A 27,067-nucleotide genomic window follows, 5' to 3' on the forward strand; every position below is an offset into this window, starting at 1 on the left:
GAAATGGATTGTTATATTGTCAAGTTCAATTGAGCTTCCGAGTTGAATAAACGATTTTATGACATGAATTGCTTTAAAGACATCTACATTTAAAATGTATATTATCTTAGTTGTGTATTGGTAATATTCTTATTTATTGTATATTTACTATTATCAAGCAAAATTAATGCATGTATGTGGGTAGATTTGTTGATATGATTTCACTTCGTGAGTCAAATAAAAATCACTGTTGTTAAAAGTACAGTTGTGAACCTGTGCTATTATATTTAAGCAGAACGATATTTCCTAAAACTGTTGTTTTCTGCACAAAAAGTAAGTCATAGGCTTTTAAAATACAAAAAAAAATCCAAAGTTGGAAAACACCAGTATATTAAAAGCAGATTGTAAGTTTTCATCACGTAAAAACTTGTAAACAAACGTAAAAACGAACAGGTTCGACTCAGCTAATCGGTTGATGTGAGCATGAAGTGACATTTGATATGCCATGAAACGCAATAGAGCGTTTACTTCGTGTGCGGAAGGTCACGGGTTCAAACCCCAGTCGCGTCGAAAGCCTTTAAAATATGGTACCAGTAGCTAGGTACCCTTGTCTAACGCTTAACAGACCTTGATAATCTCAAATAAACCTGTTTTACTGCATGGTTTAAAGTAAAAACACAATGGAGTTGGCATTTGATATGCCATGTTACCATTGTTGCTGTATGATTAAAAGTAGAGCGACTGAATTTGACATTTGATATGCCATGAGACCTGTTACATAAACTGTCTGAAACTGAACGGGGTTTGCGACAAATCATTAGTACAACGTCTTTATTCTGAAACCTCAGTGTTTCTCTTCTTTTGTCGGTTTAATAGATATGATCTCTCGGTGAACACTACATGTATTTAATAGTTTTATAACACTTAAATGACATTTTGAATAAATGCATCCAATCAACTCTTATGTTTTTCCCTTCCCACATACTACATGATACTAGTTCGCCTTAGACTGACTACGTTCAAACCTATGGTCAATATATCAACAATTATATATATATTTATTATTTTATAACCCCCCCCCCCCCACACACACACACACACACACACACACACACACACCCTTAAAGCTGCACTCTCACAGATATTCCATTTTTACAACTTTTTTTTATTTTTTGTCTTGGAAAGAGCAAATTTTTGCGCGAATATCTGCAAACCAATGATAAAAGATTGCTGACAAAAGATCGGATCGCAGATTTTCATATTTCCGTTCGAAAATTTTATTTTTTTATTACTTAAACCGTTACTAACATGCATAAAAAATCAAGTTTTGAACTTAAATATAAAAATCTGCGATCTAATTTTTGGTCAGCAGTCTTTTATTACTGGTTTCTATGGATTTTCGCAAAAAAATGGCTCGTCCCAAGACAAAAAATAAAAAAGTTGTCAAAACGTCCAATCTGTGAGGGTTCAGCTTTAAATTGGCGAAGTAAATCTTTCTGATCGGTTCGAGTTAATTAAGAATGTTTTCTTCTTGTATAAGTAACTAAAGGGAGTGGAGCGCAGTCGTGAATTAGTAACCAAAGGGAGCGAAGCGCAGTCGTGAATTAGTAACCAAAGGGAGCGAAGCGCATTCGTGAATATGTAACCAAAGGGAGCGAAGCGCAGTCGTGAATTAGTAACCAATGGGAGCGAAGCGCAGTCGTGAATTAGTAACCAAAGGGAGCGAAGCGCATATGTGAATATGTAACCAAAGGGAGCGAAGCGCAGCGGAACGAACTAGCTTTCTCTAACCGACTTAGTGTTAGCCCCTCCCAAATTGCATCAGCTTTGAAATTATATAAAACAAAATCACTCACTGCATGACCCCCCCCCCCCCCCGACAATACATTGTGACGTCATTTAAATCAGCGTTGTCAATGAAATACGCCTTTGCAAGGTGAAGGTTGCCCGCCGTACCACGTGATGATAGAAAATAGCCTAAAAATAGCATTACCAATGCGAACAATCTCCCATTTGATATGCCAACAGTCATTCGGAGCTCCTCAGTCATTTTATCGAATACAACCTCGGATGTATGCAGGCACATCAGTTGAAGTAGTTCGTAATTTTTTTAATTATATCATTAATTAAATGTAGTGTTTTAGAGTTGTATTTATTGATCTAAGTTTAAATTGATTGCCATTGAATTGTATTATTGCAAACATATTTAAGAATCCCAAGAGTAATGTCACAAAGTTTAACTGCTAAATAAAATTACTACGCGATCTACTTGCAGCGGACTTAAACGTACCACCTTTTGAGTATGTAAACCGTCCAAATACATCCGAGGTTGTTTTTGAAAAAAATGGCCGAGGAGTTCCGAATGGCAAACAGTAGGCGTGGTAATATGCGCATGCGCATTTATAGCAATAAACTTAATCACGAAGAGTCGTCATTATCAATAATTAAAAATTCTTCACACATAAGAAATTTAACATTTGAAAATCAATCGCCCTTAATTGGCTGAACATGTAGGACAAACACTTAATGTCAATATAGTAGGGACAATTTCACCAACATGCGCTAAAATTAGCACATTTGTTTTAGGGAGAGGATTCCAAAAGCCCAGTGAAATGTTTAAAGCCTATTCGGGGATTCGTGGGAAAGGTGGAGCACGCCCAATGGTGCGTCCCAAAAAAGCGCGCCCCTTAACGTCAATTCCTGTCACCGCCGCTGCTTAAAAATGAGAATGCCATTTGTAATTTATGTTGGATTTTTTCCTGCATTGTCATGGATTTGAATCATGAATTCAAAGACATATCAATATATCGTTAATTACAGTGAGTTTACCAAAACGTTGCATATCGTTACTACTTTAAAATTTCATTTGTAAAATCGATATTTTAATGAAATCACACTTAAGTATGAAACCAAACATTAAAACGTTTAAGGTTTTGTAAATTAATGTTACTTCCTTTTATAAATGTTTTCAATTTTGAGTCTTTATAAAATATATTGCTTGATTTCAAGTATTTTAGCTACATGTGTACATCTCTCCTCTCCCCTTAAGCTAATCAATAAAATTTAACATCGGGCGTTATAATTAAGAATCGATATAATTATTAATCGATATAATTATTAAGGGATAGTTGAAAACCACAAAGTTAGTAAAACACATTTTTATTTTATATTTCGCCAATCTTATCCAAGTTGTGTTACGCCATATTTAATTTAACATTGTTAATATACACAGAAATGAATTCAAGATTTTTCAGACAACGTTTTCCTAAATATGTTCTTGTGGTGGGTGTATTGTTGGTTTTCATTTGGATTTACTCAGAAATTGTGAACGAAGCATTGTTTTCAGTAAATAATGCGCATATAGCTGACACCGTTGAAGATATTTTACACCACGTTAAATTTGACGGTAAGCCATCAGTGAAAGCCGATGTGGTTGAAAGCGTGTGCCGCCAGGAAAAAGGCAACATGGATTCAGAAGAACCACTTTGTCAAGTAAGAACTTGGGGGGGGGGGGGGGGCGGATGCGCCCACACAACCTGGATTCGCTAGTGATGTATACCAAATGCACCGAAAGACAAACTATTGCCTGATGGGTCAATGGTCTTATTTAATCCATATGTACATTTAGAGGTGGTCTAGTGTTGTTTTTCTACTTGGCTTGTCCCTCGTTTCATTTAACTGTCACAGTGGGTGGTGTATATTCGATATTAATATAGCTGTTAGAGAGGTCGTGAAGGCTCGTTCTGTGAGTAAACATGTATACGTCTCGACCTGCGGTCTCGACGGATACCTGTTACCACACCGAACTTGACGTGATACAGGTCACCAGAAAAGCGATCCTATCACAATATCCCCTATTTATAATGTATACATGTTCATTGCAGAAGCCCCCAATATTAGACCCAATGTATAGAAACCCTTGCTGGTCTTCAAAAGGAGAACTGGAATGCGTGCCCTACTTTCTTGTTACTGGTATGCCGTACGGCAGAATGGAGGAGGTGTTTTACGATCTCTTAGGGCATAAAGACATAACAGACTATGCTGATGAAGCAGCTGAACATGGGCCGATAGAACACAGAACAGGTAAACGAAATCAGAGAATACGTAAATAGGAGGATTGTTTGTTTCAGTGTAAGATAGCAATGTATTTCAGCAAGTAAGCAACAGGGGCTTTTCTTTATATGTTCACGAGGTTACATTCATTGTGGTCTGAAATAATTATTGTTCAAATTTGATTACATGCCTTAAAAGGATATAAGAAGACAGTTAAAACAGCGAGCAATATCAAATGTTCAAAAATGTTCATTGATATTGCTTTGATATTTAAACATAGCTTTAATTTTACTACTAGGAAACTTGTCGTCGGCCATTAAACGATAAAAAGGAGGGATAAAGTTTTGAGAATCGTTATTTAAATTAATATTCCTCCGAACGTTTATAACTCAGTGTTTTTTTTCGCTGCGTTTAGCGGTTTATGGAGATTACCTCTACATGGATGAAGCAGATGAGGAAGATTCCAACACTGATAACCAACAACGGGGCAATCGATTCCTAGACCTCTGGCGATTACAACATGTAAACCCGGACATTAAAATCATTGTCGTGCTTAAAGATCCCGTGGAAAGGTGAATTTACAGCTAGTTGTTAATGAATAATAGCTGATGTAAGTGTTTTGATCGTGGTCGCTGCGTGGTCATGATGGTAGTGGTGTTTGTATTTGTTGTAGGTGTTATAGTTGCTGCTGCTGTGTTGTCATGTTGGTAGTGGTGTTTGTATTTGTTGTATGTGTATAGTCGCTGTTGCTTTGTTGTCATGTTGGTAGTGGTGTTTGTATTTGTTGTATGTGTTATAGTCGCTGTTGTTGTGTTGTCATGTTGGTAGTGGTGTTTGTATTTGTTGTATGTGTTATAGTCGCTGTTGTTGTGTTGTCATGTTGGTAGTGGTGTTTGTATTTGTTGTATGTGTTATAGTTGCTGTTGTTGTGTTGTCATGTTGGTTATGGTGTTTGCATTTGGTGTAGGTGTTATAGTCGCTGTTGCTGTGTTGCCATGTTGGTAGTGGTGTTTGCATTTGGTGTAGGTGTTATAGTCGCTGTTGCTGTGTTGTCATGTTGGTTATGGTGTTTGCATTTGGTGTAGGTGTTATAGTCGCTGCTGCTGTGTTGTCATGTTGGTAGTGGTGTTTGTATTTGTTGTATGTGTTATAGTCGCTGTTGTTGCGTTGTCATGTTGGTTATGGTGTTTGCATTTGGTCTAGGTGTATTTGGTTGTTGTTGCTGTGATGCCATGTTGATAGAAGTGTTTGTTTTTGGTCTAGGTGTGTACGGTTGTGGCTGCTGTTTTGACGTGTTGATAGTTGTATTTATATATGGTGTGTGTGTGTGTGTGTGTGTGTGTGTGTGTGTGTGTGCGTGCGTGCGTGTGTGCGTTAGTTGTTGTTGCTGTGATGCCATTGGCGGTCTTTATAATAATGACAAGGACGATGTTGACGATGAGGGTGTTGACAAAAGTAATAATTACAGTAATAGAGGTATTGGCGCAATATTTTAGGCATGAATTGATCATGCAGTGATTTATATTACAGGATTTTTTGTTCTTTTATCAAACTAGAGTGCTTGATGAATATTTGGATTCATCTTTGTACTACGATGACATGGACTCCTGTAGCGAGTTTTCCCGGGTTTTGTCCAGGTCGCTACACACACTAAAGAATTGTGTCACCTCCTCGTCGCTTCAAGAGTGCGTTATCGGGGACAAATCCGTCGATACTGAGGTTCTGTATGTTTGTTATTTTCACTGACCGTTCCCAGGGCGGTCATTATATCATTTATTGATAATGATACAATGGTGACGCAATACAGGATATTCACTAGCGGATTAAAAAAAAACGTTCAATATCGTAGAAGAAAAGGTAATAAAATAGCCCTAAATGAACCATTTTGGACTATAGATTGTTAAAATGTTCTTGGGGAAGGACCCCGAACCCCCCAGCCAACACTTTAAACCAAATAAATTTCGTTTCTGAGGGAGGGGCGCAAGTAAAAAGGGTACGCCCCTAAGTAACGCCCGATCTAACTTCGAATCCTGGGTCCGCCCCTGATATTTGCTAGGTATTGGACTTCTAGGGTGGTGACCTTGTAGTTTTAATATAGTTTCTGATCACATTTATACGACATTACTATATTACGGGCATATTTACACAGCCTTACACAATTGCTTACATAGGTTGTCATAATGTGAACTCAAATTGCTCACCTTTTTCAGAAGATACTGAGACAACTCAAAAACTAGTATTGTACTGATAACGAAGTTCTTGAAACAAGATAAACATTTCTTAAACGTCTTGGTGACATTTACAATTATTATGTAACCATTGTAGTACTATCATACCCAAACATGTTAAACTGCGTCTAGTGAATACTCTTATATGCAATATCTATGTACAAGTTTATAATATTACATTGTTTATTTTATTATAATTATATAAACTTGCTGAAAGATTAAGCCATATATGTATATATATACGAGTGTGTGAGTATATATATCTTGTTCATCATGGAAGTGATGAATGAATTTTATTACTGATTATATATGTCTGAATAACTGTGAAATGGGCCAGAGGCCTTACGCTACAATAAACAACATGTTGTCTTATTCATGTTATTTGGTGTGAAGTGAATTAACAACTGCCTTTACTCTTAGGTCGATGTAGCATCCGGCTTCTACAGCGTGTTCCTGGCGGAATGGCTTGCTATTTTTCCACGGAAAAATATAATGATAATCAACATCGAGGATTACCAGACCAAGAAAAGATCGATGCTGGAACATATTATTAAGTTTCTTCAACTGCGTAAGAATATTTCAGATCATTTGGCATATCGGGCCTTCCATAGTGCAGAAGTGGGTGGGGAATGCCAAAAATTAAAACGTTTCAAAAGTCAATGTTTTATTTAGTTTTTCGGGAGTAAAACATACATCCTTTGTGACATGTTATGGGCCCTATATGGGGTATAAAAGAGTTTATTGAAGCACTCTCTTTTGGTCCCACCACGCCCAATGTGCGTATACATAGCGCTATTTCAGAGTACTACATGAACCCTTTATACCAAAGCAACGACCCGAGTAAAAAAGAGCGTTCTATTTAAATACAGAATCAGTTATTACATCAAATAAGAGCGGGTAATGTTAACCACCCCTCCTCTTTTTACAGTCATTTTTGATGAAGATTTTTTATGTAACGGTCAGTATCAAAATAGCGCTATCTGCAATACAGCAAAAATCTTGCCACACTTGACCGGTGGTCAACATCACAATCAACCTAACACGATTAAGTATAACCTGATTAAAACATACATTTCCAGAGCCAATTTCGGGTCCAAAACTTGAAACCATCCTAGCCAGTGAAGAGACCGAGGAGTACGCCTTTGACTGTTTCGAGAAAGAGTTGGAGGACCTGTACAAACCATTTAACAAGAAGCTTAAAGAGATAGTTTGACTGGGAGGTTAATACGCGCCATTTTCACATTATTTTGTGCAGCCATATTGCACGTGGGTAAAGAAAGAATATACCTTTTACATTGGGATACATTTCTTATTCGAAGTTATGGACTGTAACAGTATTCTCTTTTCTTAATCTAACGTTCTTTTGGTCGACGAATCAGCTTTTGCAGCAATGGCCATTTGTAGAGTCCGTGACTTGTAGAGTTCCCTTTTCTATCATCCTAATTCAAAATGATAAACATTGTTTTTTTTGTGAATCAGTCTATGTTTTCAAAACCATAAACTCCTGAAAATAACCCTCAGTGTATTGTATTTCTTGATATATGTTTTTATAAGAACAACTTAAACCATTTCTATTCCTGTTAATGTTATTTATCTGATAAAAATGATGTACAGTTGAACCCCGTTGTCTCGAACTTGCTTGGCTCGATTTCCTCATTGGCTCGAACTGGATGTAAAGGACTGATTTATTTTTCTAATGAAGGTAAGCATTCCCGCTTGGCTCGAGTCTCCCGAGGCTGGGGGTATTTTCGACGGTCCCTGGGGGTTCGAGCCAACGGGGTTCGACTGTAGTCTTGAGTGATGTATGTGTTAGGACTGTTAATTATCTGCTCCATTCAAGAATAAGATATCAAAATAAAAGTTTAAGAATTTTTTTTTAAAACATACAAATAATGGTAAAAACTCTACAGCGTCACGGACACTACATCACGGTTTTTGCATCAGCAGTGTGACTTAATCAACAACAGAAATATTTAACCATTTTGGCGAGAGTGAATATTTAGAGGTTCTTCAAACACAGACATAAGTTTTCACTATGAATTGTCTGATGTGTAAATAATGTGTCACGGACACTACAACTTCCCGTGTTGTTTAAACAAGATTTACACAATTTTTTACTGTGTGTCCACTATCTATATTTTTCTTTTGCACAACGTCTTAAATGTTAAGTTAAGTGCAAAATTTGATTTTATATTATAAAAGCTCTTCAAAAGTTCATACCTCTACAAATGTTAAATAGAAAATGTATAACGAACCTATGGTTTTACTTAATTTCTTATATTTGATTGAACCATTCAATTGATCGTTACAATTTAAATATCATTTTAAAGCTTATTGAAATGTCCATTTTGACTTTAAACCTTTCTGATTATAGACAGATATGTTTTTAGTATGAAAATATCTCCTATTTTCGAAGTACAACGGCATAACGTTGAAAATACCTCCCTTTTTGGATACTGCCAAGCAGAATGATTGACTTGTGATATATCTAGGTAACACATGGAAGCCAATTCACGGCTCAAATACAATCAATATGACAACGATAAATGTCGATTCATTATATGTCCCAAGGACAATTACAAGTATATTATTTTCTTCAATGACATTGTAGCTATTAAAGACCTGACCGCATGTGCTCACGTGCACATTCATCCATGCAAGAGGGCAAGCTTGCAATTCCATGACGTACTTGCGTTTCGGAAATTTGCAAGCTTTTCTCCTACATAATTCATTAACATTGTAACTGTTATTTATAACCATAGTAACTGTTATTGATTGTCATGGTAACTGTTATTGGTTAACATGGTAACTGTAATTGATTGTCATAGTTAACTGTTATCGATTGCTATGGTTGCAATTATTGATTGTAATGGTAACTGTTATTAGTTGACAATGTAACTGTTATTAATTGACATGGTAACTGTTATTGATTGTCATAGTAACTGTTATTGGTTGTCATGGTAACTGTTATTAATTGACATGGTAACTCTTATTGATGGTCATAGTAACTGTTATTGATTGTCATGGCAACTTTTATTGGTTGACATGGTAACTGTTATTGATTGCCATAGTATCTGTTATTGATTGTCATGTTAACTATTATTGATTGTCATGGTATCTGGAATTGGTTGACATGGTAACTATTATTGGTTGGCATGGTAATTGTAATTGATTATCATGGTAACAGGTATTGGTTGGCATGGTAATTGTTATTGATTGTGTAAATAACTGTTATCCATTATCATTTTGATTGACATGTATATAAGGTAACTATTTTTATTGTAAGTGTATTTTATTGAATTATATTTTTTCAATTTTCATTCTTACTTTAATATCATTGGATTGGTACACTTCTACATTATTGGATAGCATTTTGTATATACTATCGATTGACATATGGCTGATTGTTTAGAATTTTGTTCAAGTTAATATCGTTGTTGACATCATTGTTAGAGACTTAAGAGAATGGTTCTATCATGCTTAACATCTTATTCAAACATATCAGTACATTATAAAATGTTAAACTATCTAAAGTTAACAAAGATGTTGTTAACATTAACAAAGTTCTCAACGATGGGCTCATTGTAATTATATAATTGACTGCCATTGTAAAGTTATATGTTACTGAATTGCATAATAAATACATAGCATATACTTGGCAAATCGTCTACGATACTTCTGTTACTTTAACTGAATTATGAAACCCACTAAACTAAATCAATGGATGTTGTTTTTTTACCATTCCAAAAGTACATGCATTCTCCGCATTTTCTACATGATTGTGTAGATTGCATCAATAAACTTGTTACCTTGGATTTCAGAATCCGCAGTCGTACTAATTATATCATTAAAGTGAACATGCCTATTATCAAAAGAGCAATGTTGGGCAGGTTTGTATTTTCCTTGATGCAATGAGGTGGTAAAGGTTAGAATAATGATAAAGACAACAATACAATTTGGACCATGTGTACAGTTTTGAAAACAAATATCAATGTTTTGCTTGGATAAAATTGTCTATGAACTTTTGACCTACTGATTTATTTTTGAAGCTTCAGAAATAAGAAAGGTGACAGATGACCTTATATGAAAGTTCACAAGGCCAAATACGCACTCTGTGTGGTGGTCATATTCTTAATAAATTTACGATCGGGCTTGAACCGACAAACTCCCAGCATGGGCATATGAACATCTCTGTGGAATGATTTTACCCTCGTTTAATGTATACAAATTATATCATTTGAAACTACTAACAAAAACATCTTTGAAAGCACCTGATTTATTAAAAACAACTAGCACAAGTTATACAAATGAATTCAAAAATAAATCACACAACAATTTAAAAGCACATTTTAAAGAAATTCATAACAGTACAACATTATTATGCTTACATACGAACAATTGATTAAATTTATGAACACTACTGGTGCAGAACTCTCAGTAAAAACATCACATGTCACATCTTCAGTTGAACACATTTTTGGTTTTACCTCATAATCTTGCTAGCTAAAAGGAGCATACAAAATGAAAGATACTGGCTTTGAATTTTCTAACGATTTGTGATAGCTGTCTATATCAAGCCTCCTACATATATGGTGTAACGCCATTGGTCCAGGACAGGTCACACCGTGACTACATATATTTCCATATTGAATCACTCAATTATATTGCATCAAAATGGCATCTATTTTCCAATTCTGAAGAATAAATGAAACATTTCCCAAAATTCATCAATGTAAACAGATTGTCGACAGTCATAATATTAAGGGGTAAGTCGGAGACCAGATATGGGATATATGGGGCGCAGGAAACAATATTCAGGTTTGACCTTCGCTCTCACCCGATATGGTTTCCTTTGCCCTGTATATCCAATATTGGGTCGCCAACTAACCCCGTAACATTAAATATAGGTTACATGGAAAAACAGAGTAAATACTGTTCAAATTGAATTATATAAATAACAATTCAACACAATGTCAGATCAGAACAATTTGCTTCAAATAAAACAAAACTGTATAGCAAGAACTCAATTGTTCTGAATATAACACTAAATGCAGAATGCCTTTTTTACTGAACACATTTTTTTTACAACACTTTAATAGAATGCATGCATGTACTATTTAGGCAAGACTCGACTGTAAAGCACTGAATAACCTAAATTATTATCTGTTATTTCCAGTTGAAAAAGGGGGATAACTCAACAATCATTTAAGCAAGAGTTATTGGCCCTGCTATACTTGTCCATATTAGCTCTGGAAACATTAATTATGTTCCAATATCTTGAGATTTGGAAATATTTTTAAGTTAACAGCCAAGGTTAAAGAATTTGCACAACCCCACTGATGTCATTGTGAATGGCAACATCATTCTTTGAAAAACAGACAAGCTAAAAATTGTTTTTTTACAAACTACTAGAACACAATTTCCATTTCAACAAAAAATAACTGTTTAACATGGAACAAATTTAATGCCTATCAATGTTACTTGCATAAAAAAATAAGTTTTCTTTTTTCAAAACATGAAAAAAAATTCTCCAAACAAATTCAGAAGATTTCCAGATAGAAAAGCAGTTAAGTTTCAATAAACCTTAAAATGTTTGTTTTTTTCTTCCCTATGTGAGCCTGCCATCCAAAGTTCCAATCTTCTTATCTTATTTATTTATGAAGACTCTTGACAGAAAATAAATTTATTATAATTGACAAAATTAAGAAATCATCATTCACTACATTCACTATATATAAGGTTGCCATCCAGGAAATAGTCTTGAGAGGTTGTGTGGATTGCGGGCCTCCTGTATGAGATGGTTCACTTGTCCATTCAGGCTGAGTTGTACCCCGTCTTCCACCCCAGCTAGCTTCTGTTGTAACCGTAGTAACACACGCTCCGCTAACTTGTTAGCACTCTCCTGGGTAGCACCTGTTACAACAATGGATAATAAGGCGACTTTAAATTAACATGATAACATGAGAACTCTTAAATTTTATCATGTAAGGGTTAACATAAAATTTCTGTGGTAGATATTGGGATGATAATTCAATATAGAAATCGAAAAAACAAGTAAACAGTGGTAACCATTTTCAACATATTCATTTTTTTTACAAACTCTCAATAATCTTCTTTTTCCTGGAATATCATGAAGCAGATATTTTCTCATCCTTGATCATGAGAGCTAGTAAGAGCCTAAATGTAATGTAAACAGTTACAACACCCTGTATTATTGTAGATTTTAAGTCTACAAGCATCATTCAATTAAAAGTTTGTCTATAATTTAAGAAAATACTTAAAATAAGTTGTTTTTATCACAAGAAAGTCTTTCTCAGGAATTCTGTTTCATAACAGACAATGCCACATAAGAAATGAAAGCGGTTCCAGTGTCAATCATGAAGTTAGTTAATGGAGATTAAAAAAATATCCAACTATGGCTATCATTCAATTTGACATATAACTAGAGGCAATCCAACCATAAACCCACACGTACAACCCTCAACTCTTACTGTTTGTCCTGTTGCTGTGATTCTCGGCATAATCCATTATGTCGCCGGAGGTGGTATTGCCGACATCCACCGTATCCCCGCTCTCGCCTCCCCGACGATGTTGCAGGGCAAAAGCCTTGGCTGGCGAGATCGTCCAGGCGTGAAGTGGGTCATACAGAAGCACCTCGAGAATAGTCAACAGGGACTCCTGGTTGTGACGCATTACCTCCAGCGTGGCCTCACAACACCTGAGACAGATAGGTATGTATAACGATATATTATATCCATGGCCCCCTTGTTACTACACAGTACACCAAGCAGGGCCTCACAACACCTGAGACAGATAGGTATGTATAATGATGTATTATATCAAGGGCCCCATGGTTACTACACAGTACACCAAGCGTGGCCTCACAACACCTGAGAAAGATAAGTATGTATAATCATGTATTATACCAACGGGCTGTTGGTAACTACACAATACATCAAATAGAGCCTAACATCACCTGAGAAAAATAGGTATATAACTATAATGATATATTATATTAACAGGCTGTTGGTTACTTCACATACTCTTGAGCTTCGACTGGCAACAACAGGTGATGATTTAGTAGGTACAGTAAAATAACCTAAGATTTATATCAGGGATCCTTGCTTGTGTTACATAATCTCAATGGTAAAGACCAATAATAACATGGGAAGATATTGTGTTCCAAATCAATCAAATAAAATCTCCTATATACTCTTAATTATGGTACTCTCATTATTGTTTTCAACAATAAATTAAATGGTCATTCGTTAATCTTTAAGATTTATATTGATTACTGAATTTGATTATTTTTTATTAATCAATCAACTTCACCACCATGTCATAATTTTCAACAAATGTTCAAGTTGTAATACCTCCTGAATCCCCCCTCTACCCCTGAAGCCCCCATAGCATCCTCAATATCCCGGGTCAGCCTGAAGGGGACCGTTTCCGGGGTCGGGAGTATCTCCCCCTGCTCAAATGCCACACCTAGGTCAATGTGCACCAGTTCAGCGGTGTTACAGTCAATCAAGATATTCTGGGGGTGGCGATCTCCTAGACCCAGGATGTAGCCAACTGTAAATGGACATTACGAGCAATAGAGTAACAATAATTTAAAAGGTCTATAACAACACATGTTCAGGAAAAATCAGGATGAACCAAAGACTTACTGACCTCAGGTGAGCCCAATACATACTGACCTCAGGATGAGCCCAACTCTTACTGACCTCAGGATGAGCCCAACTCTTACTGACCACAGGATGAGCCCAACACTTACTGACCTCAGGATGAGCCCAACTCTTACTGACCACAGGATGAGCCCAACCCTTACTGACCTCAGGATGAGCCCAACACATACTGACCTCAAGTGAGCCCAACTCTTACTGACCTCAGGATGAGCCCAACTCTTACTGACCACAGGATGAGCCCAACCCTTACTGACCACAGGATGAGCCCAACAGTTACTGACCTCAGGATGAGCCCAACTCTTCCTGACCTCAGGATGAGCCCAACACATACTGACCTCAGGATGAGCCCAACTCTTCCTGACCTCAGGATGAGCCCAACAATTACTGACCTCAGGATGAGCCCAACACATAGTACCTAAGGATGAGCCCAACACTTACTGACCTCAGGATGAGCCCAACTCTAACTGACCTCAGGATGAGCCCAACACTTACTGACCTCAGGATGAGCCCAACACTTACTGACCTCAGGATGAGCCCAACACTTACTGACCTCAGGATGAGCCCAACACATACTGACCACAGGATAAGCCCAACTCTTACTGACCTCAGGATGAGCCAAACACTTACTGACCTCAGGATGAGCCCAACTCTTACTGACCTCAGGATGAGACAAACTCTTACTGACCTCAGAATGAGCCCAACACTTAGTGACATCAGGATGAGCCCAACTCTTACTGACCTCAGGATGAGCCCAACTCTTACTGACCTCAGGGTGAGCCCAACTCTTACTGACCACAGGATGAGCCCAACACTTACTGACCTCAGGATGAGCCCAACACTTACTGACCTCAGGATGAGCCCAACACTTACTGACCTCAGGATGAGCCCAACACTTACTGACCTCAGGATGAGCCCAACACTTACTGACCTCAGGATGAGCCCAACACTTACTGACCTCAGGATGGGCCCAACACTTACTGACCTCAGGTGAGCCCAACTCTTACTGACCTCAGGATGAGCCCACCACTTACTGACCTCAGGTGAGCCCAACTCTTACTGACCTCAGGATGAGCCCAACACTTACTGACCTCAGGATAAACCAGCACATAAAGACCTACATGTATGCTAGTCAGGATTTACCAACACATTAACAAGCCATTACCTACTGACCAGTGCAGTTTCATATAAACCAACACATTATGACCTATGCAAGTCAGGATAAGCCAACACTTACAGACCTTTGTAAGTCATGATGAATTTTACTTCTTGGCCTGTGAAAATCTGTATTTACCAAACGCTAGACATGAAAAAACAAACTTTGACTGATCTGAGAAAGTCTCATCCATCCCATTACCAATGGAGTTGGTAGCTATGCTGCGTGTGTAGGCCAGTCGTCTCTGGAACCAAACAGGCGGAGCTGCAAACCTCTCCAGGAAGAAATGTCTGAACACCGGTTGGAACTTCTCACAGATCTGCTGATAAGCCTTATACTTCCCCTCCACTGTCGTGGCAGACTAAAATTGGTTAATACAGATAATTTTCAGTATGAACTCTGAATTCTTGAAAAACATCAGGGGACAATTAGTTTAATAGACCAAGTGAATATTGACAGGAAGAAAACTGTGGACTTTCTTTGTAAGTAATTGTAATAGCCATCTACTTATGAAAAGAATGCACTGAAATAATCCCGTCTGAATTGAAATACTTAACAAGAAATGCCACAATACCAGGAAACCAGGTTGTCAATGATTGACATTGAACTTGAACAGCCTGTGTCAATATAACATTTCTATATACTTGATTAGTTGGAATATATTTTTCCTTAAAGTATGACTCATTGGAAAACATGTTCCTATTGTACAATTAGTTACAAGGTTTAACTATAATAAATGAACTGTACCCAAAGATATTCACTTATTACAGTTTTTCTATTTTTTTTCGAGTGACCTTCCCCCTTGGGGCCCGCAATCCTTTTAAATGGTCTCCATAAACACTTCCAATATATCATGTTTGGTCACAATATGTCAACTCAACTAAAATTACAGTATTCAGTTTCTTAAGAGAAAGATATGCAGTTTCAACCATTTTGGGCTAAACTGGGACCCCAAATGCAATCCCCCCTCACCCATTATGGCAACCAATTAGTCATTTCGCATTAAATGTCTTTGGAGTTATTTAATGTTATGACATTACAAATTTGAGGATAGTTATATTCAAGTTCTAAATGTTTCATTTGTTGATGAGTTATAGTCTCCAGTATAAATGGAAAGTATGAAGTTAGGATAAAAATCAGTAGAGATCTGACCAACCTCTCCAAGTTTGAGAACTTTAGGTCCAAGTGTTCTCCTTATATTGATCGAACAAGGGGTTTGTGTCCAAGGTCATCCTAACATTTGACCTACTGACCTTAAAATCAATCAAAGGGACCATCTGCTGGTCATGACTAACTATAGGACCAAGCATACTCAATATATTTATCTGTTGGACATGAATTTTGTATCCAAGGTCACAGCGACAATGACCTTTGACTTCATACCTTAAAATTTTGGATGGCAACAAGTACTCCCGTGATCGTCCGAGTACTCAAATACTAATTTACTACTTGTGTAATCGGGTAAAAAATGTTTCATTTATTCAGCGGAACATTCATTGTAATAAAATATAGACGCCATTATGGTATGATAGAAATTTGGTGACCCAATATGGAAAAATATGGGGTCACCGTGTGACCAGTCCTAGACCTATGGCGTTGCCTCATTTATGTTTGAGGTTTGATATACATATCTATAGTTCTCCACCTCCATTGATAACACTTACAGCCATGTGTCTGCGGCACTCCATATGGGGCCAGTCGTGGGGCCTGTATCTGGCATGTGCGCCCTTTGACCCTATAAGGTACTCTCCAATTGGCTGGGTTCCCTCACACCATTCCAATAGACCACTACGCTGTGACAGTGGGATCACCTAAGGAATTGGACAATTATTATCATTTTTCATTTTTTCTGTTTAATTTCCATGGCACTGATAGCCCAGAGTTTAGCGAATATAATATAGTATCTCAAAAAACATATATAGCCATGAAATGTTTGTTTCAGCTATGTTTTTCATCTTGTGAGCACCAATAGGAGATATTTCACTAGTGGCAAAGTCACTCATAATATACAGCTTTTGGTGCAAACTGTGTGAAACATATAGCTATTGTAACAAAGTCCCAAGTTTCATAATTATTACATTTTATTTTTAAGCGAGTTTGATTTAATGTAAGGGAGAAAACAAGCAAATCAGCTTTGACTTTATTGACAGAGTTGCCTTTCTTAGTAATTTTAAAATATAATTGCTGTGTGTTCATCTGTGACTATAATCCCTAAATTGACATTTTTGGTGGGAACACTGGATCATTCTGTTCTTTGTTTTCAAGGCGAACACATCATATTTTACTTTTATTATCTGTAATTGTTGGAATAGGCGAGAAAAGATATTGAAGGTTAGTCAATTAGTTCTACTTCTAGAACCTAGTATTTCTAGAATATTATTTAATTAGAAGTGTAATTGTTATAATTACTTTTGAGCAGTTGTATCTAAGTATTTAGTAAGTTTGAAATATGATAGTTATAATATTTCTAAAAGGTCAAAATAGTGAATCAACCCTGCGGCACCGGTTGAATGTATGTGTCAGGGAGAATATAGGCAGTTTGGCCTACAGCTGGTGAGTTAGATTATATGTAATGGGATGTGAAATGTGTTTGTACCTGTTTTGTATATGATGTTTGTATTGTTTTAATTTGATTATATTATGTAATAGTATTGCTGCTAGAAAATAGTATTAATTATGAGGATTATTGATTCTCAAAGTATTATAGAAAATATACAGACTTATTTTTAACTCTTGTGTAATATGCTTAAGTTGGTTTTTATGTACTTTCAGAGCTGTGGATAATTGATATATGTAATAAAAGCCCCTGAAGACTTCCGACGTGTTATCTAACTACACTGAACCCTAACTGCTGAGTTAGACCGTAATTATAGTCGTGGCCATAAGAAACCACCCTATTACACTATTGTACACTAAAACCAACAGTTCTCCTCTACATTATACTGCCTGACATGTTTCTGGTGTTTCTGAGTGCCCAGGTTTGACTAGATTTTTTCAAACACCCGTCAATCACTGCAACTCAACACTTGAACATAGGTACATATATATACCTTATACTGTCAAACATGTAGCTGGCATTTCTGTGTGGCCGTATCTTTCTTTCCATTCCAAACACCTGCTGCATCACCACATCAAACTGGAGAAATGGTAGTGGGAAAGTACATATACCTTATACTGTCGGACGTGTAGCTGGCGTTTCCGTGTGGCTGGATCTTTCTTGAGCAGACTGTTTACCATTCCAAACACCTGCTCCATCACAGCATCCTGACGCAGATCATCACGACCCTGGTGACGAGATAGGGATATTAGGTACAAAGTCGATGGCATTATAATTTTCAACAGCCTTAACTAGTTAGAGACAGCAGTGTGCATACAAGTATATCTTAGAGCATGCAAGTGAAACTTCAACTTCATTTATCGGTAAGGCAATAGTGTTTTAATGCCTGGTATATTGCTCTGTAATGGATTACAAATTTACAAAATCTAAGTTGCTTTATTTCCCCTTATTGTGATCAATACAAAGTTAGGTAAACAAGCAATTGTTTAAAATATTGTGCACAAATAATAGCGCCACCATTACCTTGACTAATTGTCTATTCTTGGAGCCATCAGAGCCCATGCAAGAGATGATCTTAGGAAGATTGATCCCACCAGCCAGTTTGAATGTTGGCTCAAATTTCACCAGGTAAGGGACATCGCTGTAGTCTCCTGATGGTTTAACCTGAAGTAATAGCCATTTATTTAATTGACCTGATTCATAACTTTGTTTGCGGGTTATTATAATAGGTGTTCAAATAATTTGACTGTTTTCATAGTTTTTTGTCAAATAAATTTTAGATGGATATGTAACACTTAAGCAAGATAACAACTAGTTAGGTTCAGAATATAAATGTACATGAAAAGAGCAAACACAGAATCCAAGAGGAGTTATTCTCACCCACCATAATGTCTTTCGTGGGAACCGGAACTTTCTTCAGATCTTTAAGCTTTGAAATCCATAGAGCATCAGGTAACGGGATGGGTGCTAAAATGAGATACAAAATATAACATGGTATTATTTCTGTATGATGAAAAATGATATTTTCAAATTCCTTCTTTTTAATTCTGTATTTTAATTCTGTCCATTAACATAGCAAGTTTGAAACATGTTTGAAGATGATCAAACATTTAACATAACAGAAACAGTCTAAATTGCTATTTGTTGTTACCCACAATAGCATATATTTGTTTAATGTCATAAATTTCAGTACATACACATACTGGTGGTTGTTTTATACTGTGAGACCCCCCAGTTAGCCAACTGTATGTAGGCATCACACAGTTTCTCCAAGTCCCTTATAATCCCGCCAACTTTCTTGTCTTGTCTTAACTTCTGTACCAGTGACTTCGCAGCTTGCACTCGACCCTTTAAAGATTAAACACTAAGTTTAGTTTATACTTATTTATTTAACAATGATTGTGAAACAAGCTATACATACACTTATTGAATGGCTTGTCAGTCAATAGTCAAAACTTTGACAATTAATATTGCTATTGAAGCCTTTAATATTAACCGGAGTAACATTGACCTGAAAATAAATAGTGGTCATCTTCTGACCATGAGCAATGTGCATACTATGCTAGAAGACACGACCCCTACTCATTCAAAAGTTATTGATTGAAAACGGAAGCTAACTTCCTCAACAGCAGAATCTGGTTGCTGTGACTTGGAGAGCCGAGACCCCCTCTTGCTGGCCCGACCCTGCTGCAGTAGCTCTGTGTCCCTGTTGGCATTAGCGAGGGCAAGAATGCAGAACAGGGTGTGATGAGGGTGTTCTACCGCCGTGTCATACATCAGCTGGATCAAAAGAGAGTAGGGGGGTGGTAAGTATCATTATCTATCTTTGAAAAATAACCATGATTTAATTTACATGGTCTATGTTAATTCATATTTCTTTTGCAATTTGTTTCAATGATTATTTTGGTATCTGCCAAAATAAAATGTCCTGATAATTATATCAACAAAAGTAACAAAGAATACCATTTCCATATATTTACACCTCAACTTCCATTCCTTAAATGAACTGCCTTTCGGCAATTGCGTTCATCAATCGATGAACGCAACATCTTCGGATATGTTCGGATCGTAATTCATTGCATAACAATATACATGAAAGCTATTGATCTTGTTATTGGTTGTATTGTGTCTGCAGGTCCCGTAAAATATAGATCAACATTTTTAAGTGTAAGTTTATTATATTTTAAATATATTCGTACCAGAATTGTTTTAATTTTACGTTTTAAAGTGATTTCAAGTGGTTGATCTTTTCCCGCGTTATTGTGACGTCATTTGAAAAAAATGTTTCCGGTTATAGTCGGGTCGTTCTATTTACAGAATGTGTAAGAACGGATTACTGAAAAGGTTTTCTTAAATGAAATGAAGTATTTTTTTAACAATTCTTGAATGAAATAATGAACTATTGGTGTAAATATAAGGAATGAATTGCGGGGTTGATGTCATTATCGGGGATATGAACGCAATTGGGTTGGTCAAAGTACGCACATTGACCAACCCAATTGCGTTCATACCCCGATAATGACATCAACCCCACAATTCATTCCTTTAATACATTAATATCATTTCATATACCACTTCATTCATTAAATAAAAAATATATCAACTAATGAATTCCATATAAAAAAGAGGAAATTTTTTATCAGCTTTTAATTTACCTTATTGAGTGTGTTGAGGAACTCCTCTGTGGTGCCATTGTGCGGCTTCACATCCATACGAGCAGCTAGTTGATACATAAGGGGAAGCCACTTGTAGGTTGATATACTGCTCACACAACCCTGAAAGGTTTCATTCTATAATTTTTTCTCCTATCAAATTCTTTTTGTTGTAAAGTTTAATATTTTTATGAAGAAACAATAAATGTCAATTTTTGTCATGGTCACCACGACCTTGAATTTTGAACTCCTGACCCCAAAATCAGTAGACTCTGAGGTCATATACTGACCACAAATTTGCAAATATCAAGAAACTACATCAAGTCATTCCAAATGACTTGTAAACATAAAGCAAATAATCTTACCTGGATCATTGAATTCACCAGCTCATTGTCAATATTGTTAAACCACAAAGATGTTAGGCGGAACACCCTGAGGTTGTGTGTATCCCCACTCCGCAGACACTGGATGTAGTTTTGAACGGCCTTCAGGAGAAACAGTTGGCGGTCCTCCTGCATGCGCGAGAGCTCAAGCTCGTCAATCTCTGACTGCTTTTCTAATGTCCGCAGGTAGCGACTGAACAGAAAGATAATTAGTATATTGTGTACATTCTTTTAACAATTTTATTTTATACATTTTTAATTCAGCTCACTTGTGAAAGTAGCTGAAAGCTGAAACACTCTCGAGCCTATTTCCTTGGTAGAAACCGGTACTGATGTCCTTCAGACAGTAACTATGGTGGAATCAAACTCACAACCTCTAGGGTGAGAGGCAAACATCTATAACACTAGACCACACTCAACTCATTTGTAAACCATTCAGAGGATAATTTCCCACATCAAAAGATAAATATAATGATGTAGTGTCCTTAGATATTTTCTGATTTAAATTTGAAATCGAAGCTTCACATAAAAAAAAGAAATGAGTAAAAACAAAACTTGTTTATTAAATCTGATGTTGAACACAGCAATCTTAAGTTGATTTAACATGTACAAACATACAAGGCCAAATATTGTACAATGTTTATTTTTGAAGTTTTCAATCTTACATTTTTAAGATTTTAAGATATTATTGAAATATCGTCTAAATTTTGAAATTTTATATTAATTTACACAGAAGCATACATATTGCTTTCTATATATTTGCCTGATATACATACACAAACAACACATTGATACCAGTAAGTTGTTCAATATTTAAATACAATAGCAACTCACTCTTTGGCTGACTCCCCCATAACTTCTCTCAATCTCTCGGCCTCTTCCTTTGCGTTTCTCATCAGTGTCTGTTTGGCCTCGAACGTGCTGGACCGCATGTAGTTCACGATGTTCTGATACTGAGTGTCCGCGTATCTCGCCAGTGACAGGTATGCGTCTACTGATGTCTCTTTGTCTTCGCCCAGTTCCTCATACAAGGCAATGGTCTGCAACGGGATATTTAAATTATACATATGTCTTTAGGCTCATTTGTGATGAGAGCTGATATCTCACAGACTTAGACTTTCTTGACAAAAAACCAGACATGGGGCCATATTCACTTCATTGTGATAGAAGCAAAGATGCTTAAACTTGTTGTACCTGTTAAAAATAATATGTTCTACAACCAAACAGACAATATTTGTTAGAAATAATAGATATTTTGAAACAATTAAAAATTCAGTTTTCTGATGCATCATTTTGCTTAAAATGAAGACTTAAATCAAAGATCTTTTACTACACCATTGAAAAAAAATAAGAGCGCAGTTAATGCCGCTTACGCAGCCTGCTTTCTGTCTTTTTCCAGAGTTTGATTGAGAGAAACATTAAGTTTCTAAAAACACTTCAACAAACCTGTTCACAATATGGCCGTCTGACGGAGCACTGTCAAAACATTATTTTGGAAACAGGTTTGTCCAAGTGTTTGATGAAACTAATCACCTTATCAAACTTCGGTCATGAAACTAAGGCGGGGCTCTTTAAGTGGAATAGATTGCCCTTTGTTTTATTTAAAATGTTGTAGTAAAAGAAAAGTTATCTTTGATTTAAGTCTTCATTTTAAGCAAAATGTTGCCTTCCAACGTAGCATATATGATGTAATTTATCACGTGGTATACACACACTGTGTAAATAAGTTCATGAATTTTGGAGTTGATATCTTCAAAGCATGTAAAACCATAAAGTAATTGTAAAAAAAAAAGAATTTAAATAATTACTAGTTTTGTTAAAATGGTCACGTAAGGAACATTTCTGTAAAAATATTTTAAAATCAGGCTAGGGTCACCTAAGGATCATTTTTGTGAAATTATTTTTGAATTGGTCTAGCAGATTCTGAAGAGAAGATTTTGAATCAGAGTCCTGTATGGAACCACTTTTATTGAAGGAATCTGGAAAAGGAACAGTGGTCCCAGTGGTTTAGGAGGAGGAGTTGTTTAAAGGGAAACTTTGACCATGGACAGATGACGACAGACAATCACCCTATCACAATAGCTCATGGTGAGCACTTTGTGATCAGGTAAGCTCAAAATCACACAAACACATTAAAACTTCTGTATATAAACTTTTCTGTGTTACGCCTTTATCAATCATAGAAAAGAAGTGATGTCAACGTCTTTCTGCATTTTATTTTTTTTAACCTTCACAAAAAGGTCACTTTTTGTCACTTCCCTTATTACTGCTTATTGTTCACATTAAGTTTGGAAACTTTAAAGATGATCTTACCTTTTCCATATAATTCTCCATAATGATGTTGGGGTTTTCTGAACGAGTTTCAGCCAGCCAATCGCCATAGATACCAAGAGCTTTCGGGAACATTTTGGCACATTCACTGTCTGTTGTGCGCAACTGTAGCAAAGAATAAGACAGACAGGATTTGTTTTAGACCATTATTTTTCAGAATTTACATACAAAGTAATATAAATCTAACCTTATCAGATTTTTATTCTTCTCTTTTCAAGAGCTCCTGATGAGAATGTACTAACAAGGTTTTGTCTAAAAACAACATTACCTTATTAAGCTTGTCAATGGAGGCCCTGATGAGGTGCTTGGCAATGTTTTGCTCCCCACGTGCCCAGAACAGTCGGGCCTCCTCAATTGTGCAGGGGATTGCAAGCCCTGGGTCTGAGCCACACAGTTGCTTCAGGCTAGCAATTGCTCTCTCAGATATCTGGGGAAAGAAATTCAAATCTTATGCATCTGGAGTACACTTAAACTGTGAAAATTCTCCATTGTATAAATCACTTTACATTTTATTATGCTAATCCTGTTGATGCTATTTTCTTTTTATAACAAAAAATAAATTAAATGGGCTAGACACCAGATGATACAATTGCAAGAAAAAAATAAAATTGTCAAAAATAAAATTGACATTGTTGTGTACAATGCATTGAATCTTACTTACTGATGTAAAACATCGCTTACGACATTATGCATCTTTTCCCAGTAAGTTAAAAAATAGCGATGGAATATTTATCTGTACTCATAAACAGATATAATTTAAAATGGGTATCAACAATGCGATATTTTAAACGTAGAGACACAGATGAGACAGCAACATGATTGTTGCCTTTATTATTTAAACTATGTCATGTGATGTATTATCGGCCTAATCTACTAGCTCATACTTACAATTCTAGGCTTGTTTTGAGGAAATACTGTATTTGTTGATTTTAGAACCATCTGGTGTCTAGCTCCTTTAAAGCATCAGATAACCTGCCTTAAAGAGACAACACAACTAGAACTGACCCCTATCACTTACCTGCCCTTTTTGTCTGGTACCCTGCCCCATTTTAGGTTCTAGATAGACATGCAATACTCCTTCACATTAAAATGAGATAGTGAAACTTCTGACCTGATGTCTGTTGGCCTGTCTGGCAGTTACAGCAAGCTGTTTTAGACTTGTCACCACATCCTTAAACAGTGTATTGGCCCCAAGTTTCTCGTGCAGCAGTCGAGATGAGGTACACTGCATGTGTAACACTGGGTCAAGGACAGCAAACTCTGTATCAGTGTAGACTGTGTCACTCAGAAGAGGAAGGCTGGTACCATCTGATTTCCTACATTATGCGAATTGCGATCAAATAATATTATGTTCATACTGAATACAAAAATAAAACAAAATTCAAATATCTTTTTTTTTTCTTTCCTATACCGATTGTGGAGAGTTTTTAAGCTAGAGTGGTGGAACCAAACATTGCAAACATTAATGTCATTGTTAAAAATCTTGGTATCAAATTTCATTAAATATCATTACCATCAAAATAGTCTAACAAGAGCATCGCAAAGTGTTTGGGAGTGAACCTCAAACACTCATCTGTTGTTGTTTTCCAGTTCAAATAGGGGAATAACTCAATAATTATAAAAGCCAGAGATATGGGCCTGGATTTTGTCTCTAGTAATATTGTGAACGGTTTCTTAATATGACCAAGGTAAAACAGTAAGTACAAGCCAAATAATGTAATCGAAATTTCAATTCACTAATCTTTATTTTTGCTGTATTTAATTATGTTTTTATTTCCCCCCTGGTCGGGGAGATCTCAGGGCTGACAGGAGATACCGCAATACACCTTCATAGTATTTAAGTGACAATGTACCAGTCATGGTTTTTATTTCCTCATTTGAGTTTTTTGGGGGGGGGAGTGGGCCGATCCTGGAGGTACTGCAATACCAGGCCAACCCATGAGCATGATTGTTTATTTCTCCCCTAGGGGGGAGTGGGCCGATCCTGGAAGTACTGCAATACCGGGCCAACCCGTGACGAGAGTATGATTGTTTATTTCTCCCCTGGAGGGGAGTGGGCCGATCCTGGAGGTACTGCAATACCAGGCCAACCCGTGACGAGAGCGGAGCAAGCCCCTGACTTCTCATCTGTGTACAAAAATCAGTTTAATATCGAAGTCCCCCAATGGGGGACGTATCAGATATTAAGCTGATAAGAACAGATACTACACTTTGATCTTAGCCAAAAGGCCGAGAAGCGATACTGCTCTGAGGTCTGTCCAAGTATATATAGCCCCAAGCTTAAACCATGATATAAACTGCTGTAGGTTGGTAAACCGATGTTAAAGCTTTGATATTAAACTGGTTGCAGGTGATATAAGTGTTTTGTTTGCATCATTAAATTCAACAAGTAAAGCCAATTATATATATGTATTTGATATTAATTATATCATTGACCTAATTGGTAAATTATTGAAATAAAGACAGATTTAAGATGTTTAAACGCTAGGATAAAACTTCTTATTGCTATAAATAGCATAGCCAACAGAGCGAAGAAAAGAAAGATTATCGAGATAGCCTGAAGGCAGGATAGCCAAGTGGTTGTCGACCATGTGGTTGTTGTTATTGATTTACACTGCATACTGATAAAATCTGTTCACTAAACAAAACATAATTGATATTTCAACTATATTTTACACACAAGTATGTTTGTGCTTGTAAAACACATTCATTTCTTTATCTTTAACACATAATGTTAAATGTATTTTATTTAGCTTAAGAATGTGTTAATTAATTAAGTATCCTATATAAATATGAGTAAAGAGAGACAACTCCAAAATCAAATGAAGATAAATCACTGTTTGCAGTAATTTTAACTGTTCAATAGCTTAGTAATGACATTTAATTAAAAATATTTAAAGTTACTTAATAATAAAAAAAGAAGCTTTTTTTATTGTATTGGAACACTTAATTCATATTCATTATAGAATATAGAATTTCTTATCAAAATCACTTTACAGAATAAATAAATGTTATTGTCATTTCTGAAAGTGAAAACAAGTCTGACATACATCGCATATTATGTTATCGCTTATTTCAATCTTGATCCAGAAGTCTGTTTAACGATACTCTCAAGTGACAATCTTTCAGCAGACCTTTTGACAAACATGTACCCCCAGATGTTTAAAGTACATGTTGAAATGAGAATAAAACCTTTTGGGATAAAAACTTACTTTTTGCACAAAATACATTCAGGATGCTGAAACGCTATTGCACAAAATACATTCAGGATGCTGAAACGCTATTGCACAAAATATATTCAAGATACTAAGACGCAATTGCACAAAATATATTCAGGCTGTTAAAATGCTATTGCACAAAATATATTCATGATACTAAGACGCAATTGCACAAAATATATTCAGGCTGTTAAAACACTATTGCACAAAATATATTCATGATACTAAGATGCTATTGCACAAAATATATTCAGGCTGTTAAAACGCTATTGCACAAGATATATTCAAGATGCTTAAACACTTTTGCACAAAAAGGCTCAACTTT

General features: G+C 36.2%; 2 protein-coding genes and 1 non-coding gene across 5 annotated transcripts in view; 1 reads left to right on the forward strand and 2 right to left on the reverse strand.

The window, feature by feature from the left end:
• Positions 1 to 2,973: 2,973 nt before the first annotated feature.
• LOC128239154 (carbohydrate sulfotransferase 15-like) lies at positions 2,974 to 9,933 on the forward strand. The gene is made up of 6 exons (XM_052955651.1): positions 2,974 to 3,471; positions 3,864 to 4,062; positions 4,448 to 4,604; positions 5,589 to 5,751; positions 6,681 to 6,828; positions 7,340 to 9,933. Exons 1-6 carry the CDS (start codon positions 3,214 to 3,216, stop codon positions 7,471 to 7,473), a joined length of 1,059 nt encoding a protein of 352 aa, XP_052811611.1. The 5' UTR covers positions 2,974 to 3,213; the 3' UTR covers positions 7,474 to 9,933.
• A 593-nt stretch (positions 9,934 to 10,526) lies between these two features.
• LOC128239447 (serine-protein kinase ATM-like) overlaps positions 10,527 to 27,067 on the reverse strand; it is a 65,039-nt gene continuing 48,498 nt past the window's right edge. For 2 of the 3 annotated variants that reach the window (XM_052956081.1, XM_052956082.1), the window contains exons 45-60: positions 24,636 to 24,840; positions 23,793 to 23,951; positions 23,507 to 23,629; positions 22,028 to 22,233; positions 21,176 to 21,386; positions 20,814 to 20,933; positions 19,777 to 19,938; positions 19,356 to 19,506; positions 19,043 to 19,125; positions 18,682 to 18,822; positions 18,270 to 18,386; positions 16,766 to 16,912; positions 15,303 to 15,462; positions 13,634 to 13,835; positions 12,752 to 12,978; positions 10,527 to 12,173 (exon numbers count right to left, since the gene is read on the reverse strand). In XM_052956081.1, coding sequence (XP_052812041.1) covers positions 11,989 to 12,173; positions 12,752 to 12,978; positions 13,634 to 13,835; positions 15,303 to 15,462; positions 16,766 to 16,912; positions 18,270 to 18,386; positions 18,682 to 18,822; positions 19,043 to 19,125; positions 19,356 to 19,506; positions 19,777 to 19,938; positions 20,814 to 20,933; positions 21,176 to 21,386; positions 22,028 to 22,233; positions 23,507 to 23,629; positions 23,793 to 23,951; positions 24,636 to 24,840 — 2,599 coding nt within the window. In that variant the 3' untranslated portion in view covers positions 10,527 to 11,988. The remainder of the gene's footprint in view (positions 12,174 to 12,751; positions 12,979 to 13,633; positions 13,836 to 15,302; positions 15,463 to 16,765; positions 16,913 to 18,269; positions 18,387 to 18,681; positions 18,823 to 19,042; positions 19,126 to 19,355; positions 19,507 to 19,776; positions 19,939 to 20,813; positions 20,934 to 21,175; positions 21,387 to 22,027; positions 22,234 to 23,506; positions 23,630 to 23,792; positions 23,952 to 24,635; positions 24,841 to 27,067) is intronic. The other variant, XM_052956083.1, reaches the window with a different exon arrangement.
• Positions 25,573 to 25,765, reverse strand: LOC128239487 (U2 spliceosomal RNA). Its single transcript, XR_008261894.1, has one exon. It is a non-coding gene; the product is annotated as a U2 spliceosomal RNA (small nuclear RNA).

The sequence above is a fragment of the Mya arenaria genome, chromosome 6, assembly GCF_026914265.1.
Source record: "Mya arenaria isolate MELC-2E11 chromosome 6, ASM2691426v1".
Taxonomy (NCBI): domain Eukaryota; kingdom Metazoa; phylum Mollusca; class Bivalvia; order Myida; family Myidae; genus Mya; species Mya arenaria.